Below are 18,682 nucleotides of genomic sequence, written 5' to 3' on the forward strand. Positions count from 1 at the left end.
AAGCCCCTAAAACACCCTCCAAAGAGAAAAGACAAACACAAAGGCCCAGAGGCATAAAAATCCCACAAGCCTACACCAAGTGCTGCATTCTGGCAGTCCAAGTTCACTCCAGTAGTTCTCAGCTCATCGAGCCACCTCCCTCCTGGGATTGGCTTGGGGTTCTTCTTTCTTGACCTCGGCTCACCCTTCTTCTGTGGTCAAGTGACAAGGTAGATTCAGGGTGGTTCCCACCCAAACCCAAAAGATCAGCAATCCCAAACCCGCAGAGAACCTCTCTCACGGTACTGTTTGGGGACCCAACAGCCCTCAAACAAGCCAGCCGGCATTACAGTTCACAGCTAGGGACTTTAAAGAATACAATATTTTTCTCTCACTGCAGTGTTACTGTGGTTCTTTTAAACACCCTTCCAGAGCCCTCTAGGCTGAAGTGAGGTGGGGGAAATTGAAATGAGACTCCACTGAAAAGTAATCATCTACATTAAAAAAACAACATACAGCTCCTAGGAGTACATTGATAAGACCCCTGAAAAATACCTGGTAAGGCAGACTGGTGGGATCGCTTCTTCTGCAGAACTTTAAAAATAAAACAGATGTTTATCAGGGAGGTTTAAATACAGCCCTGCCTGAAGGCTGAGAGATAGAGATGACGACCCATTGAGCCCAAAGACCCTGCTAGTGGGACTATATCAACAGACTAACTCCAAAGCCCTTATCTGAAGGAAAAAGTTACAGAGATGTATTACAGAATTTCTTTTCCAACGACCTGGTGGCCCCTTTACAACGGATGGGAAAGACGATGAGCGAGAATGTAAGGGAGAAAGCTAAGAAAACTTGTCTCGCCGAAAATCTAAAACCCAGTTTAACCGGCTTCCCTTCTTTAACAGGCTACAGTTGCCCAACAGCATTCATTCTGACAAAAGGTCTATTAAGAGACAGCAGATCCAACTCACACTGCATCTAAAAGAGTCACTCTGGTGAAACCTAACCTTCAATGGGATGTTCAAAAGGGTTTGCTGTGGGGGCACTTGCCAGGAAGGAGGTAGAGAATAGAATTACCAATGTCAGAGTTGAGCAAGAAAATTTCCCTCTCGGAAGGAACTCCAGATCTGCTCTCTGTTGCACACTGTAGATGGGAAAAATTCAAAATATCAGGCTTCGCTCCTGAGTGATGACAAAGTGGGCTCAGAGAGGTTTCCCCATTCTCTACTGCAGGGAGGGCAAGGGCCTCCCACCTTCACAAAATACACCACAGCAGAACTGGGACTAAGAAAATGTTGACACTGTAGCCAGTGTAACCCACAAGCCACTGGAAGGGCAGCAAGGCTCCTGGACACTGGGACTGTTTGGCCAGCAGCATCCCTAGTGGAAAGAGCCCGGGCCTGGGAAACAGAGGATGTGGGATCTAATCCCAGCTCTGCCACATGTCTGCTTTGTGACTTTTGGCAAGTCACTTAACTTCTCTGGGCCTCAGTTACTTCATCTGCAAAATGGGGATTAAGACTGTGAGCCCCATGTAAAATAGGGACTGCATCCGACCTGACTACCTTATACCTATTCCAGGGCTTAAAACAGTGCTCGGCACATAGTAAGCACTTAATAACTCAATTATTATTATTCTTTGAATCTGTCCCACCCCGTACAGAATAAGTATAGCCCAGATGGTGTGGGTTGTTATCTGGGGCTAAGAATTGCTTGTGGAGGATGGGAGTCTTGGACGCCTAAGTGACAATAGCCAGGGTTGGAGTTGTCTGTAGTGGGGAGGGGGTGGGCTGAGTCCCCAGGATAGTGGCATGGGGAAAATCTGAACTGTGGGAGTTCATTCATTCATTAAATAGTACTTATTGAGCGCTTACTATGTGCAGAGCACTGTACTAAGCGCTTGGAATGAACAAGTCGGCAACAGATTTAAGGGAGTTAAAAGTTGGATAATGCTACTGGACTGACTGAAAACCGAATGCAAATCACAGAGGAGCCCTTTTTATGCTTACTCAATTAAGAACCGAAAAGTCCTAGTGATGAAAGCGCCCAAATCAGGGGAAAACGTACGAGGAGGTTTATGATCACCAGTCAGGTAAGGCAACACTCCTCTTAGAGGATGCAGGAGCAGAGAACCAGATAAGACTGGACCAAACTTTCTTGATTCCTTACTGGAGCAGTCAAGTTCTCTTGTAATCAATCTGTGTTTACTGCGGAAAGTGCTCTGCACATGGTGAGTCCCCAGTAAATACCACTGATTGATTGAAAGCACTGAATTAAGCTCCTGGAAGAGCACAACAGAAGACACACACATATTCCCTGCCCTCAAGTAGCAAGAACGGTCTGGGCCTCCATAAGGTGCAGGGCCGAAGATGGGATCTTTGAAAACAAACGACTGCTCTCCTTACTGCATTCATTTCTTGAAAAGAAAATCCAGCCTATGTGGCTTGCTAACTAAAAGAAAAAATCTTAGGTAAGACTTCACTGAATGCACAAAATCCTAGGAACAATATAAAACTTTCAAAAAGTGCCTCGGGGAAATTTCATTTTAGAACAGGTATGGGGATTGCCAAGCCAATGCACCCGTTCTTGATCACTACCTACAGATACCTTTCAGTGTTACTATTGCACATTTGTCGAGAGCCCCAGAAGGCTACTCTGTTGTTCTCTACAAATGAACCAGCAAAGTGCCTCTGATGCTACAGAATATGAAGGTCGCTTCCAGGATATAACCTTTCCCTCCACCCCACTGTGCTAAGGAAAAGAGACATCAGACAGAAACTGGCCATCCTGAAGCATCCCATCCTGAGGGCAACACCACACAACTACAAGAACACTGGTTTAGCGGGCTTCCGCAAACATCGTCTACAACACAGCTCTATCGCCAGCTACCTCTCGATCGCCAGCTACCTCTTCCTCACTAAGCTAAGCCTTGGCCGTGAGCTTTCCTATACAACTATATTTTAAAAAAATTTTATTAAAGTGAATTTTGTGCGGCTGAAAGGTGCTGGATCGACAGGGTCTGAAGGCCTTAAATTCTTTGTTCAACACAACAAGTAAACATATACTTTTTTTTCACTCCACTCAACGTGACTCCACGCTAGGGATCATTTCTAGGCTTGAGAAAGTGGTTTAGACTCTGCAGAATACTTGATCCTGGCTTCCGAGACAAGGCAACCAACTCGGGAGCCCAACGTAACAGTCACCTCAGCCCAATTTTTGTGGACCTACCGCCCAATTGTCCAAGAGAGCCCTACACCCTCATCCGTCCCAGGCAGGTAGGGAATTGGCCATGCATTATTTTATGACTGATGTTTGGCTGATTCTGGGACCTGGAAACGAAAGCCTGCACTTCCCAATCCCAATAACTCGGCAATTGGATCTCTAAGCACTGATATCCATCAATGGCATTTACTGAGTGCTTACCATGTGCTGAGCACTTTACTAAGCGCTTGGGAGAGTAGAGTTGCAGATGAACTCCCCACCTCCGAGACAGTGCCATTCCCAGAGGCTGGACAAGCACAGTTCTACTCAATGCTGATTTTGGATGGTTCACTTTTCTTGTGACTTGTCTACTTATAACCCCAAGGATATCGCAGCCTGAAAAGAAAAAAGCATGAAAAAAAACCAAACCACAAAGGATGAACAATGGACTTTGAGGTAATAGAAAGTAAGGGGCCTCCACTTTGGGTATGCTTTTGGACTGAGAAAAAGCAATAAGTGTTCTCTCCGATTGCTCAATTCTGTATCTCACCAGGCCTGCCTAGCGTTCTCAACAACTCAGCCCCATCCTCACAAAAGCCTATTGACCACCTACGCGTGACTTTGCAGTCAGTGGGTGTACAACCACACCACCCAGAAAGCGGCCAATGTTTCCATGCCAGATGTGGAGTCCCACCTTCTTGGTGGATCGTCCAAGGACTGGGTTTCAAACCAACGCTTGTCATCTTGAGTTAAAGAGGCCCCTTAGGCTACAGCAGTTGGAGAACACAACCACCATCCCATACTTTCTTGACAAGTTCAGACAAGATCACCCTGTAGCCTAAATGGGCTGACAACCATCTTACAGAAACGGAAACTAGATGCCTCTGCTGAGTTGTCTCTTCTGTGCTTCACCCCAACACTGGCTTGACTCTTTCCTACAGAAAGTGTTCAAATTTCACCCTGTATGAAAGAGAAATGATATTCAGCTTTCTGCTGTACGTGACCAGGTGAAAATTACGGGGTACTCAGGGAAACCAACAGTCTTAAGTAAGGGGTGGTCAGTTTCAAGACCAGCTTGAAGGAATCATCGATTTTGATCATGAATCTTCTTTCCGCTGGTGGGTTCTGGCAGCAAAAAGGAAAAGATCTCTCGCTTTCACTGGCTTCGGTCAGAGCAGATTCAGTCACTGTATTCCCCCAAAAGGCTCTTGTTACCCGAACTGAAATCTTCTTACCAGAGGGAAAGAGGGAGATGAGAGGTGGAGTCTTGACTCCAGTTAAGGCATTTCCATTTCCATTCCCACTTGAGTCCTACCAAAGAAAATTCCAAAATGGTTTGTTGGGTTTTTTTTTAACCTGGGAATGGGCAAAAATCACAAGTGTCCCTCCCTTATCAGCTCTGTGGAATTACAAAATGCTCCTTTTAAATGTGGATTCATTGGACGTCTCTTCCTTCTTTGTTCCCCAGTTCTCCCTGTCCACAAGTTCATGTGTTATGTTTTCTGAAGGTCTGGGGAAAAGGGGCCAGGTGTGGAAGGTCCATCCAGGCTGGAGAGCGTAAATGGCCCATGACTGTTCAACACTGAAGGAAACTGAGAGAGAAAATAGACACACATTATAATCTTATTACTCAACCCCAACTTTCACTCGCTGTCCCTACTAAACTCCCTGGGGCAGAACAAAATAGCTTCTACAGCAGCTGATGGGACCCAGTCCTCTGCCAGAAACGGGCACTGCTTATCATCTAGAAAAGTCATCTGACAAAAGAAATCTTCTTTTCTAAAAGCCACCCAAACGTTATTGCTCCCCATCCTGCTGTACTGAAATGAAAAGTCTAAGCACACAAATATCTCTCATGTTACTCCACAGCTTAAGGGGCAAGGGTTTGCCTGATGCTCCGCTACCAGTGGGAAACTCCTTGTAGCAGGCTGTGAGGCAGAAACGATTGTGAAACCCCTCCTATACCAACGTTTTAAAAATGTCTAGAGAAATCTTTAAAATTAGCACATCATTAGTCTGTCACCTACTTTCCCGCTGGAAGGTCTTTTATCTGAAATAACTTGATGGAGAAGAGTTCAGATCATCTAAAATTCACATAACCACATGCAATTTGATTTGGCTATCTCTAATCCACAGGTACCTAATATTTAAAAAATTGATCTAGCCTTGGTTCGAATAACCCAACATTCGGATAACTGCCTGTCAGTCCTGCTGCCTCAAGAGGACTCTAAAATATTTAAGATGGCTGACACCCCAATTACCTCCCAAGTACAGTCAAACCCTGATTCTCCCTCTTAATGGGGAACACAGAAAGTACAACTGAGTGAAATCAAGGGACTCTTTTACTCACGAGTTTCAACCCCTACTTTAACAGAATTTGAAGGCTTTGAGTTTTACCACTGCTTCTTTAACCGACACTCCCCGTGGCTTCAATCTATACTTCACCCTGTTGCCCCGATTATCTTTCTACAGAAATGTGCTGGGCATGTCACCCCCCCTCCTCAAAAATCTCCAGTGGTTGCCTATCAACATCCCTATCAAGGAAACACTCCTCACTCGGCTTCAAAGCACTCCATCCCTTTGCCCCCTCCTACCTCACCTCTTTTCTCTCCTTTTACATCCCAGCCCACACACACCGCTCCTCTGCCGCTAACCTCCTCACTATGCCTCGTTCTCGCCAGTCTTGCCATCGACTCCTGGCCCACGTCCTACCTCTGGCCTGGAATGCCCTCCCTCCTCAGATGTGCCAGACTAGCACACTTCCCCCCTTCAAGGCTCTACTGAAAGCTCACCTCCTCCAGGAGGCCTTCCCAGACTGAGCCCTCCTTTTCCTCTGCTCCTCCTCTCCGCCCTATCACCCCGACTCCCTCCCTCTGCTCTACCCCCCTCCCCGCCCCACAGTACTTGTGTATATATATGTACATTTATTATTCTATTTATTTTATTAATGATATGTATATATCTACAATTCTATTTATTTATATTGATGCTATTGATGCCACTTTACCTGTTTTGATGTCTGTCTTCCCCCTTCTAGACTGTGAGCCCTTGGGTAGGGATTGCCTCTATCTGTTGCTGAATTGTATTTTCCAAGGGCTTAGTACAGTGCTCTACACACAATAAGCGCTCAATAAATACGACTGAATGAATGAAAGTAGTGAAAATGCTTACTCAAAATATCAAGTATTTGGGGCTCTCAAATTTTCAACCCAATTAAAAAGGGCCCAAACATTCAAAAGCTTATAAGTGTGAATGTAAAAATGCACATCTACACGTTACACATCTACCCACTGTATTTTATCCCAATGTTTAAAGTGACTGAAGATATTTGAGGAGGGGCCCAAATTAGAACAGTATGGGGCACATTCTGTTTTGATTCCAATTTATGCAAAACATACGGGAAGAGGGAGAGAGAGAGAGAATACTCTGCTACAAGAAGTTAGATCCCAGGGGTGAACTTTCTCTGAGGTTCACAACAAACCTCAAAAAATAGCTGGGACAAACATATGCAGTTATTGGAAGTTATAACACTACGGCAAAATTAATTGTATTTGTTGAGTGCTTTACTGCGTGCAGAGCACTGTACTACGCACTTAGGAGAGTACAACGTAACAGAGTTGGGAGACAAGTACCCTTCCCACAACAAGTTTACAATCTACAGCACCTTGTCCCTACTTTCTTGCCCAGATAACTCATGTCCCTGAACAAAATGCTAACTGTTAAATATAAAAATAATGAAGCGTAGCAGCTAGTTTACCTGGAAAAGAGTGCTAGCACCTTGCAGTCTGGCTGGACTCAAGGGAGCGACAGGACTGAGAGTGCTCCAAAAGTGAATACTGGAGAGCAAGGGGCTTGGCGTCAGCAAGATAGGAGTCTGGAACACACAATAGCAAATCATTTAGATCAGAGAATGTGCCATTTCTATCTTGGTACCCAATGAACCTGAAGCCAAATTAATGTCCTTCCCCCACCCCAAACCTCTATATTACTATCCAACTTTAAAAAGTCCACACTGGCCAGAGACCATTTTAAAAGCTTAGGGGCTTTTCTAAGAGAAAATTTTCCTAATTCATTACAATTCCATTTTTCAAGGCAGGGGCACTGAGTAACAATCCTAAAGCATGCCTCTTCCCTAGTGATGTGAGAAAGTTGCAGCTGACCTCTGAAATGAAAGGACTAATCCACCTAGAAAAATGTTTTTGTGAGATGAGTAGGTTAATGAACAGCTACAAGTAATTGTGCAAACCTGTTACCCAACATCACAAAGAACTTTTTAAGGTCCTTCTGTACTTGTTTTTGCTTTCTAACATATTGCTACTCAATGACAATAATTCATTTCCCAGTTGATACTAAAAAAAAGTCAAGTTTTATTTAGAAGAACAAAACAGCTGACCCAACCCAATAATTCCAATATTCTACCTTCAATCCAGGCCCAGAATCATGCAGGAGAAGCTGCCTTTGCTAAATGAGGCGGTGGGGGGGAGGTGGGGAGGGAAGCACGGGGTCGGGAGTAGCAGCAGACTGTTCAGAAGCCCTCCCAATCCTCTCCCCGGGCAATGCCCCCAAACTCAATGTAATCCAAGCGCGGGAACAGATCGGAAAAACGAGCGAGTGAACTCCAGGGAGCTCTCGCTTTGAAAAAAAGCAGATATGAAACCCAACAAGCAACAACGGAACTGGAAGTGAGAGGGCAGAATTACCTGTGAAAAAAGTGCAGGCGTAAGAGAAGCCGTAGGGAGAGATGGGCTCAGGATCCCCAGTGGACTTGGGTCACTGCCTGTGATCACGAGGGTGGGCGTTAGTTCCAGCCCTTTGGGTTTCTTGGACCGCGATGAGTTATTTGTGCTGTCCTTGTCTTGTAGAGTTGCTTCCTGCTCTTTGGGCTCCACAGATAAATTCTGGGGGAGTTCTACGGGCTGCGAGCCCACCGAGTCTATGTCTGTATCGATATCCAGGTCTGGGTTGGAACTCAAGGGAGGGGAAGGGGATCTGGACGTCTCCCCTAAGGGAGGGGAGAGAGAGGACTCAGGGGACGCTGTGGGGAAAGCGGTGGCCGCCTCGAGTCCCGACACCGGGGCTTCCGGGGGAGGCAGTTTGGGAGGGATGAGAGTCTCTAAGACTTGGAGGGTGTCTTCTGGGGCCGTGGAAACACTTAGGCCGGTGGAAATGGCGGAGGTAAGGGGTGCTGCCGGAGGCTTTTTGGACGGCGTCGTTACGAACTTGATGACTGAGGGCGGTGGCTCCTGGGGCATTTTTTTCTCTGCCATCTTCTCAGCCGGATTCTCAATCTTTATCGACTTGAAGAGCTTTACGTTGGAGGAATTCAAAGAGTTGAGGGTAAATGAAGAGTAAAGGCCAGAGTGAATGTAGTCGTTGCGGCTGGAAGTCTTGGAGCAGGGTTGGAGTGGCTTCTCTTTCCCCCCATTCTCCAAATCCTTCAGATTGCTGCTGACTTCCGTGAAACCTGCGATTTCACAGTCTCCCTCAATCCTGCCCACGGTCATGGGGTCCATGTTCAAAATCTCTGGGTAGGAGACAAACTTGTACACAAACTTCTGACCATTCACTTTTTTGATGATGTTCTGTTGGGACACAAAATGAGAGAACGTGCTCACACCCCCTCTCATTAGGTGAGCCTTTATTCCTCTCGATAAAGCTGGCAATCTTTAAACATGGATTTACCGATGCGTGTATGAGGAGAGAAAAGACACAAGCTTCTGGAAATCCCTTAATCAATCAATGGTATTTATGGAGCACTTACTACATGCAGAGCAGTGTACTCAGCACTTGGGAGACTACAATATAATAGAGTTAGAAGCCTCAGGAAAACGCTAAGGAACTCAATCAGCTCTCTCACCCTCCTACTAACCCACTCTTCTCGCACTGTACCCCAGTTTATATTCTTCCTTTATCTCAGCCATCTTACTCACTGCCTCGTTCTTGGACCTCACACCACTAACCTGTTTCACAAGCCCTCTCCCGTTTGCCACTCCGTCCTGACAAATCACAGCTCTCCCCATCCTCAAAACCCTTCTGAAAGCTCATCTGCCCCAGGAGGCCTTCCCCAATTACTTTCTAAAACTCTAGTGCACTCTCCTAAGTGCTGAGAACAGAGCTCTGCACACAGGAGGCAATCAAGTTTTATCAACTGAACTGATTAAAACGTTTCAACATTTAACACTGTAACACTCCCATCTGTCTTATATCTAGCAGAAAGCTGAGAGAAGCAATGAATTTCAATAAATTCCAAAGATGCAAAACGTATTAAGAGAACAGTGACGATGAGAAAACGAAGAACAATCAACGTCACCCTAGGATTAGAACATTATCTCTGCTAAGATTTCCCCTTCACTCATGAACTTCAGGCTATTTTCTTTCCTAAGACACCTGGATATAAACAGTTGCGGGATAATTCACCTATCCTGAGGTTTGTAAAACTCTGCATTTGTTTAAATGTAGTTCTTTTGAACTATTTGCTTTTGTCTCGGTGTCCAGTGAAAAAATTAAAATCCTGATTTTAATAAGGCAATGGTTATTCACATAATTAAATGGTTATTTACATACTGATCCCCTGCTCCAAGTAAATTAAGCTTGTTAAAATGAAAAGCAACCTCATGACACTTTTAAAAACAATTAAGTTATAAGAGAAAAATGTCCTACTGTTCTGGACAGTAAGATCTAAAATACATTTTGTTTTGTGAGTCCTCAACTACCTTTATCCTACTTCAAATTATTCATTCACTCTGTCCTTAACTCCACTTGGTAATACTGACAACTCAGGAGGTTTGTGAGAGAAGTAAAAGTAGGTTATCAGGTGCCCGGGGTACGTGCTGATTAAATACTGTTGGTATCAGTGGAGTGGAATATTTGGGCACAAAAACCAAGTCACTCGGCTTAGGATAAACCCACTGGATGGTTTATTATCACCTACCCCTTTCAATGGAGGGAACAAAAGAAATGATCCTTATTGACCTGGAGCAGGGTTGAAGGGAGAACGGAAAAAGGAGGTTGAAAGATGGAATACCTTCACATAGTAGTATCTGAGAGCTCGGCTGAGTTTGTCGTAATTCATGCTCGGCTTGTTTTTGCGAATGCCCCAGAGCCGGGCCACCTCCTCTGCTTGCAGTAGCTTGAATTCCCCGTCATTAGAGGTCCAGCAGATCATGTGCTTATTCTGAGGCTCCTGGAGGAGCTGAAGGAGGAACTGCCAGAGAGTGATGGCACTGTCCATAGCAGTGAGCTGGAAGAGGAATACAGATACGACATACAGTGACTGGTGAACAAAGGGTTTGGCCTTCACCTCAGGTAACGTCGCAGGGGAGAGAACGTTCTTGCCAGAAGCTGTAAATGAAATACCTGTTATTTATTTATTGAGCTCGTTGTGGGCAGGGAATATGTCTGTCTGTTGTATTGTACTCTCCCCATGGGCTCGGTACAGTGCTTCAAAACCCGGCAAGTGCTCAATAAATACGATTGAATGAATGAATGGGTCAGAATCATTATTATGCATTGCCGCTGCCTTTTCCAACATTAAATCTTCCTTTAAGAACTGGCGGCATTCCTCCAGAATATCTTATTTTTTTCCACAGAGGGCTACATTTGCCATGATTAAATGGATCGGGTAGCTTTGGAAAACAATATGAATTTGTGAAGGTGTCACCATCCCCTACAGATCTCACAGGTGACAAAACTATCACTCGTAGACAAATGAGCAACACTGGGAATTCAGCCAGTATTTTCCCATCATCTCATTTTGAAAGCTTACATGTTTTCCTACACACTCCTGCCTTTATAAATTAAACCAGGCGGCCTCTCTTGATCATTTCAACAATGACAGAAGTAAAACCCAGCCAATACTACAGGTTGCACGACGTCTCATCGTTAAGTGGTGGAGTACCGTGGGAGAATTTCACCCTATAAAACTTCAAAACATCACACCTGCTGGGAGGATTTCATCAATGTACAGCAGAAACCTGGACCTTCAAGAAACTAAAGGACGGGACTCACAAAAGCAGACAACCAAATGAGAAGCACGCTTGAAGTGGGGACCCGAAAGCAGAATGGCAGACATGGATTGGTGAGAAGTGGGAAGAGACAGAAACACTCGGTCTGTTGCTCAACTCCTCCTGCTCATTCTGTCACTCAGGTAAGAGTCACCAATTGCAACTCCAGCCAGGTAAGCAGATTCTTGATTAAGAATCAGCACACTCAGAGGGCTGGTCAAGAGACCTGAATCTTGCAGACTAATTGAGTGTCTTTATTCTTTCTGACCTGACTTTGTGTAAAATGATAATAATTTGGGTTTCTTGTTTCCTTCTAAGAAGTTCAAAGTGTTTAGAGAATACCACTTAATGATCCCCAAACTCACTACATTAATGAAGCAAGGATGTTAAAACAGGCTACCAGAAACTCTTAAATGATTAGATAAGCAGCATGGTCTGATGAAAAGAACAAAGGGTTGGGAATCAGAGAACCTGGGTTCTAATCCCGGCTTCTGCCAGTTGCCTAGAGGTGACCTTGAGCAAGTCACTTAACTACTCTGGGCCTCCTTTCATTTGAAAAATGGGGGTTTAATACTTGTTCTCCCTCCTACTTAGACTTTGAGCTCTTTGTGGGACAGATACTGTGTCTGACCTGATGATATTATATCTACCCCAGTACTTGGTAGAGTGCTTGGCACACAGTAAGCATTTAATAAATAACACTCTTCTTATATGTATGAGGAGTTTCAGACCAATCAGGATCTACTTGCCAACCTATTTGGTTTTCCACCTCCCCACTCCTTCCCCTCAAGAAACAGTAGGACTGGGGGAAAAGCCCAAAAAGGTAAACCAAAGGGAAATCCGCCAGCCTGCTCCCAGTTTTACCCAGCAAGGTCCCTCCTAGTTTATCTGGGTGGCTACAGGAAAAGCTGGTGGACAATCGACTCTTCTCTTTCAAGTTTACTTGAGCCAGTTCTCTCCGGCCTCCTCTTCCACCGTCCCCTATTAGGGTAGGGTAGGGTAGGGTCCTTAGACATGTAAGAAGGTTAGGAATATTTATCCCAACTGTACAGGGGGGTGAATTCTAGTATGGGGAGAGTGGGAATTGGCTTGCCAAGTCAAATACTGTGTAAATGGCAGGGCTGAGACTAGAATTCAGTTAGGTATACTATCCCTTAACCGTCTTCCTAAATGGAGAAGGAAATCACCAGTTGAAGATCCGTTCATGTCCTAGAATTCAAAAAATGTTGAATCCTAATAATCTGTAAATAAAACATTATAAATGCAAATTAATTGTGCTCTGTATAAATGGACTCTGCATCTCTCCGGTAGAGTCATTCAGGCCTTGTCCTTTAGTGTATTGGGCAGCCTTCCTGAACAGACCTCTGAACACCTGGCCAATAGATTTCAAAAGCTCAGACCGCATAAAATGTCCTTTCTTCCATGTCAGAATGTACGATTTACTGAACTAATTTCAAAATTCTTTTTGAGCAATCTTCTGGTGATGAACCATGCCTCTGCAAGGCCAAGCTGCCTTCAGGCTTGCACGAGGCTTCCAGTTTAAATGCTTGTCAAAGCTTGTTAAAACTACCTGACATTCTTAGCAGCAAATATTAGTTTGCACTAAAAGACTTGATTTCCACATGCCCTTCCATCAGCCGTTCAATGAGAAGTAATATGGCGATGGGCCAAAAAGGAAAAAAAAAGATTTGATCACTGGAAGATTCAGAATTGCAAATAAATGCTTACAATTCCAAAGCATGTTGCAAGTTATAAGGGGAGGAAAAAAAAAATTATAGTTGAACCTCATGTGTGCATTTTTTTTAATCACAAATGGTTAACAAGGAAGGTTAACATTTTTTTAATCACACAAGGAAGGTTAACAAAGTCATTCCTTCTCTCCACCTAGCATTTGCGTGTCAAAGGTTGTTGAACTCCCACTGACAGGGCAGTCCTTGAAAAGTTAGTTATTCTCTAGCCAGTCAAGTACACTGTAGATGCTGAGCACTGCAGTCAGTTTTACATGGATCTTACACTCCCTGCCTCAAAATAAATACACTCGAGGCAAAGACTGAATTTGGGGAAGAGAAGTCCAAAGTAGACTGGGTAGGGGATTGGCAGCTGGGGAAAAACATGATTCCTGATTTGGAGAAAAGAGAATTCTTACAAGGGGGGCCGATTTTGATTTCAGGTTCATTCTGTTGTTGAAAATTCAGCTGGCCATCCACATTATCTGAATCCCTCTTCACTTTGTTCAGAAATTCCCAATTCTGTGAATGTGCATTACTGTGATATTTTCTAACATCAGAAAACATGTTCTCAAACTATTCCCTTAGACAAACTCATTTTGGGCAGGAAGCGTGCTTGCTAACTCTGTTGTATTCTCCCAAGTGCTTAGTACAGTACTCTACACCAAGTAAACACTCAAAAAATACTTTTGGTTATTCCCCTCAAAGGAGCAAACCCCAGAAAATTCACTACAACTTGCATGGTGAGAATTTAGGAAATTTCGTTTGGCTGCAAGGACAGATTTCCTCGAGAGAGGGGGAAGTGGAAGAGAAGAAAAGAGGAGAAAAAATAAGGGGGGAGGAAAAATGGGGGCAAAATGTGGAGGGGGAAGAAAGAGGAGGATGAAGAAGTGGGGGAAGGTTAAGGAATTGTGTTGGCTGGTATCTCCCCATGACACTGTAAACTTTTAAGGGCAGGGACACTTTAGTTGTGTTGCACGCTTCAGGTGCCTCCTAAAATACATCGTGCCCAATAGGTGTTCAAAAGATGCTACTTTTTTCCTTATGTTGGCCAAGCTGGGGGGTGGGGGAAGGAGATAATAATAATAGTAAAGTGGCATTTGTTAAGCGCTTACTATGGGCAAAGCACTGTTCTAAGTGCTGGGGTGGATACAAGGTGATCAGGTTGCCCCACGTGGGGCTCAGTCTTAATCCCCATTTTACAGATGAGGTAAACTGAGACGCAGAGAAGTTAAGGGATTTGCCCAAAGTCACACCACTGACAAGAAGTGGAGACGGGATTAGAACCCATCATCTCTAACTCCCGAGCCCATGCTCTTTCCACTGAGCCGAGTCAGGGGCTAAGGTTGTAAGAGGTATGGGGGTTCATTTTACATTTTATGAAATGCCAATCTCTCTGAAAATTTTGCTTAAAAAAGGTACGCCTATTTCTTGAGACAAACACGAAAGGAAACAAATACTGATTTATCCCATGCTGAACCAGTCTGAACTGAAAAAAAAGTTGGACGCTGAATACATCATGTTTTGTAACAGACTAGCGTTTGCCTCTTCAAGATGGTGGTGAGAATAATTCCTGAACAAATGTTTAAATAGGGCACTGTTCACATTGTGGATACTAACTTTATTATGCAAAGGAAATCCTTTTTAAATGAAACCTTCTCCACACTAAATATGTTTATAATACACAATATCATTGCTATGGCAACACACAGTACGACTATTCTCCAGAAACAGTAGCTAAACCCCTAAAAATAAACAAGCCTCTAAAATCGTGAATGTGAAGCTGAATCAGAGCAATCTCGGCTCATTAGACGAGCCCCCAACTGTGCTGAATTAACAGCAAAATATACTGGAAATAAAAGCGAGGGCACACTTTACCGGAAGCAACAAATCACATCGCACGAGGTTTTAATTCAAAATAAAAACGCCAGGGCGGGATCTGGACAGAATCCAGCAGGCGTTTCGGTCTCTATAAACGAACTCTGTATCTCTCCAGGAGTCATTCATTCATTCAGTCATATTTATTGAGTGCTTACTGTGTGCAGAGCACTGTACTAAGCGCTTGGAAAGTACAATTTGACAACTATTTGGGCCTGGTCTTGTAGGGTATTGGGTAGATGGAGGCGGAGGGATCCCCTATTCCAAAATAACATGGACACGTTTCTAATAACTCGAGAGACAGATTCATTCACTCAATTGTATTTATTGAGCACTTATTGTGTGCAGAGCCCTGTATCGATCTGGACTAACTTCAAACGGCAATGACAATAACAATGCTGCCATGTGTTAAGCGCTTACTATGTGCCAGGCACTGTTCCAAGCGCTGGGGTAAATACAAAGCAATCGGGTTGTTCCACGTGGGGTCATGGTCTTAATCCCCATTTGACAGATGAGGTAACTGAGGCCCAGAGAAGTGAAGTGCTTTGCCCAAAGTCACACAGCTGATAATAATGATGATGATGGTATTTTTTAAGCATTTACAATGTGTGAAGCACTGTTCTATGTGCTGGGGGGGGGGGGTGCAAGGTGATCAGGTTGCCCCACGTGGGGCTCACAGTCTTAATCCCCATTTTACAGATGAGGTAACTGAGGCCCAGAGAAGTGACTTGCCCAAAGTCACCCAGCTGACAAGCAGCGGAGTCGGGATTAGAACCCACAACCTCTGACTCCCAAGACCATGTTCTTTCCTCTGAGCCACACTGCTTCTAAATAAGTGCCTAGGACAGTGCTTTGCACATAGTAAGCGCTTAAGAAATGTCATTATAAAGGGGCGGAGCCAGGATTACCCCGCATTTAGAACACGGCTTCGCACATTCATTCATTCAGTTATATTTACTGAGCACTTACTATGTGCACAGCACTGTACTAAGCGCTTGGAATATACAATTGGGCAACAGATAGAGACCATCCCTGCCCAATGACAGGCTCACAGTCTAATCGAGGGAGGCAGACAGCAAAACCAAACAGAAAAAAAACAAGACAATATCATCCAGATAAATAGAATCAAGGAGATATTCTCCAGTGCCTAAGAAATGCCATCATTATTATTATTATTATTAGAAGCGCTTAGAACAGTGCTTTGCACATAGTAAGCGCTTAAGAAATGCCATCATCATCATTATTATTATTATTGTTATTATTAGAACCCATGACTTCTGACTCCCCAGGCCCGGTTCTTGCCACTAAGCCACACTAACTGAGCCAGAGAGGGTGGTCCATCTCTTGGACAGACAACAAAGTGCCTTCGTTTCTTGGGGTTCCCCCCACTCACCCCCAAAAAGGTAACAAAGTGCGCTCGTTTCTTGGGTTTCCTCCCACCCAACCCCCCAGAAAAAGACAACCAAGTGCGCTCGTTTCTTGGGGTTCCCCCACCCAACCCCTCAAAAAAGACAACCATGTGCCTTCGTTTCTTGGGGTCCCCCCCACAAAAAGACAACCAAGTGCCCTCGTTTCTTGGGGTCCCCCCCCAAAAGACAACCAAGTGCCCTCATTTCTTGGGGTTCTCCCCATCCCCCCAATAAAAAACAATCAAGTGCCTTCATTTACTGGGGTCCCCCCCCACCAATCGCCCCAAAAAAGACAACCAATTGCCTTCGCTTTTTGGTGTCCCCCCAAAAAAGACAACCAAGTGCCCTCGTTTCTTGGGGTTCCCCCCACCCAACTCCCCCAAAAAGACAACCAAGTGCCCTCGTTTCTTGGAGTTTCCCCCACCCCTACCAAAAAAAGACAACCAAGGGCCCTCGTTTCTTGGGGTTCCCCCTCCAAAAAAGACAACCAGGTGCTCTCGTTTCTTGGGGTTCCCCCCAACCCCCCCCAAAAGACAACCAAGTGTCCTCTTTTTTTGGAGTTCCCCCCACCCCTACCAAAAAAAGACAACCAAGTGCCCTCATTGCTTGGGGAATCCCCCCCCATCCCCCCAAAAAACAACCAACGGCCTTCGTCTCTTGGGGTTCCCTCCGAAAAAGACAACCCAATGCCCTCATTTCTTGGGGTTCCCCCTCCAAAAGACAACCAAGGGCCTTCGTTTCTTCGGGTTCCCCCCACCCCCCCCAAAAGACAAGTGCCCTCGTTTCTTGGGTCCCCCCCCCCCCCAAAACGAGAGCTCCTCGGGGCCGGTGTCCTCCGCTGCCGCCGGGCCAAGTTGAGTGAGATTTTTGTTTTCCGTGGAGGGAGAGGCCGGGCCCGGATTGGGGGCGAGCGGTGCGGGGGCGCCTAGGAGATCCCAGTCCCCGGCGGCGGAGGGCCAGGCTTTCGGAGAGGGAGAGGGAAGAGGGAGAGGGCCCCGCACTTTCATTTTCCCCACGGCCCGGGCCCCACGCGAAGAGACGCCTCGGCCTCCCCCTCCCTCGGGGCGCCCCTCCCCATCCCTCCGCCCCGACACCGCCCCCCCCCCCGCCGGGGGCCCCGACGCGACGCCTCGGGAGGCGGCGGGCGGGCGGCCGGGCGAAGGAGCGGCGGGCCACCATCGCTCCACCGGCGGCGGCGGCCTGAGGGAAGGCGGGGAGGGCGCTCACCGAGCCCGCGGTTCCTCTCCCCCTCTGGAGCGCCGGTCCTCCTCTTCCTCCTCCTCCTCCTCCTCTTCACGCGGGGCGGCCGAGGCGAACCCCCCGCCGCCACCGCCTCCCCTCAGCCGCCCGCATCTCTTCTCCTCCTCCCCCTCAACCCCCTCGCGCATGCGCGCTCCCCCCCACCCCCCCCTCAACCCTCTCGCGCATGCGCGCTCGGCCCCGCCCTGCCGCCCTCCCGGCCGCCGTAGCCGCCCTACGTCACATCCGGGGGCGGCCGCTCCTTCCTCTCCCGGCTGGGAGGGCGGCGCGCGCCTCCCTGCTTCCGGCCTCCTCCCCCCACACGTCCCCTCCCCGCAGCGAGTCTTGAGGGCCCTTAGGCCTGGTTTTAAGTCCTTGTCTACTACTGATCGCCGAGGTGGACGCACGATGATTATTGTTATTATTATTATTCATTCATTCAACCTAATCGCCGAGGTGGATACACGATAGTAGTGGTAGTAGAATTGTTCTTCATTCATTCGTTCATTCTCATCGCTGAGGTGGATACGCGATGATGATCATTATTGTTATTATTCATTCATTCATTCGATCTAATCGCTGAGGTGGATACACGATGATGATGATGATTCTTATTATTCATTCATTCATTCTAATTACTCGATGATGATGATGATTCTTATTATTCATTCATTCATTCTAATCGCTGAGGTGGATACACGATGATGATGATGATTCTTATTATTCATTCATTCATTCTAATCGCTGAGGTGGATACACGATGATGATGATTATTGTTACTATTATTATTCATTCATTCTATCTAATCGCTGAAGTGGATGCACGATATTGTTATTATTATTATTATTCAATCTAATCGCTGAGGTGGATACATGATGGTGATTATTATTGTTATTATTATTATTCATTCATTCTATCTGATCGCTGAGGTGGATACACGATGATGATTGTTATTATTATTATTGTTAGTCATTCATTCTATCTGATCGTTGAGGTGGATACACGATGATGATTATTATTGTTATTATTATTATTCATTCAATCTAATCGCTGAGGTGGATACCCTATGATTATGATTATTATTAATAATAATGGTATTTGCTAAGTGCTTACTACGTGCCAGGCACTCTACTAAGCTCTGAGGTAGATACACGATTAATAATAATATAATAATAAAAGATATTTGTTAAGTGCTTACTGTGTGCCAGGCACTCTACTAAGCGCTGAGGTAGATACACGATTAATA

The 18,682-nt window shown here is 45.5% G+C and overlaps 1 protein-coding gene across 1 annotated transcript; it reads right to left on the bottom strand.

Moving 5' to 3' along the window:
- Positions 1 to 3,577: 3,577 nt before the first annotated feature.
- ELK4 (ETS transcription factor ELK4) lies at positions 3,578 to 17,534 on the bottom strand. The gene is made up of 5 exons (XM_029069434.2): positions 17,425 to 17,534; positions 10,205 to 10,420; positions 7,881 to 8,762; positions 6,938 to 7,054; positions 3,578 to 4,772 (listed from the first exon to the last, which is right to left on the bottom strand). Exons 2-5 carry the CDS (start codon positions 10,409 to 10,411, stop codon positions 4,674 to 4,676), a joined length of 1,305 nt encoding a protein of 434 aa, XP_028925267.1. The 5' UTR covers positions 10,412 to 10,420; positions 17,425 to 17,534; the 3' UTR covers positions 3,578 to 4,673.
- Positions 17,535 to 18,682: the final 1,148 nt, after the last annotated feature.

This window comes from Ornithorhynchus anatinus, chromosome 7 (genome assembly GCF_004115215.2).
Source record: "Ornithorhynchus anatinus isolate Pmale09 chromosome 7, mOrnAna1.pri.v4, whole genome shotgun sequence".
NCBI classification, from domain to species: Eukaryota; Metazoa; Chordata; class Mammalia; order Monotremata; family Ornithorhynchidae; genus Ornithorhynchus; species Ornithorhynchus anatinus.

Excerpts from the sequence above, each read along its gene's own strand:
- ELK4 (XM_029069434.2), bottom strand. The coding sequence starts at position 10,411 with ATGGACAGTGCCATCACTCTCTGGCAGTTCCTCCTTCAGCTCCTCCAG. Across the intron at positions 7,055-7,880 it reads CGCCTGCACTTTTTTCACAG|ACTCCTATCTTGCTGACGCC; the intron begins GTAATTCTGCCC and ends TGTGTGTTCCAG. Across the intron at positions 4,773-6,937 it reads GTGCTAGCACTCTTTTCCAG|TTTCCTTCAGTGTTGAACAG; the intron begins GTAAACTAGCTG and ends TTTCTCTCTCAG.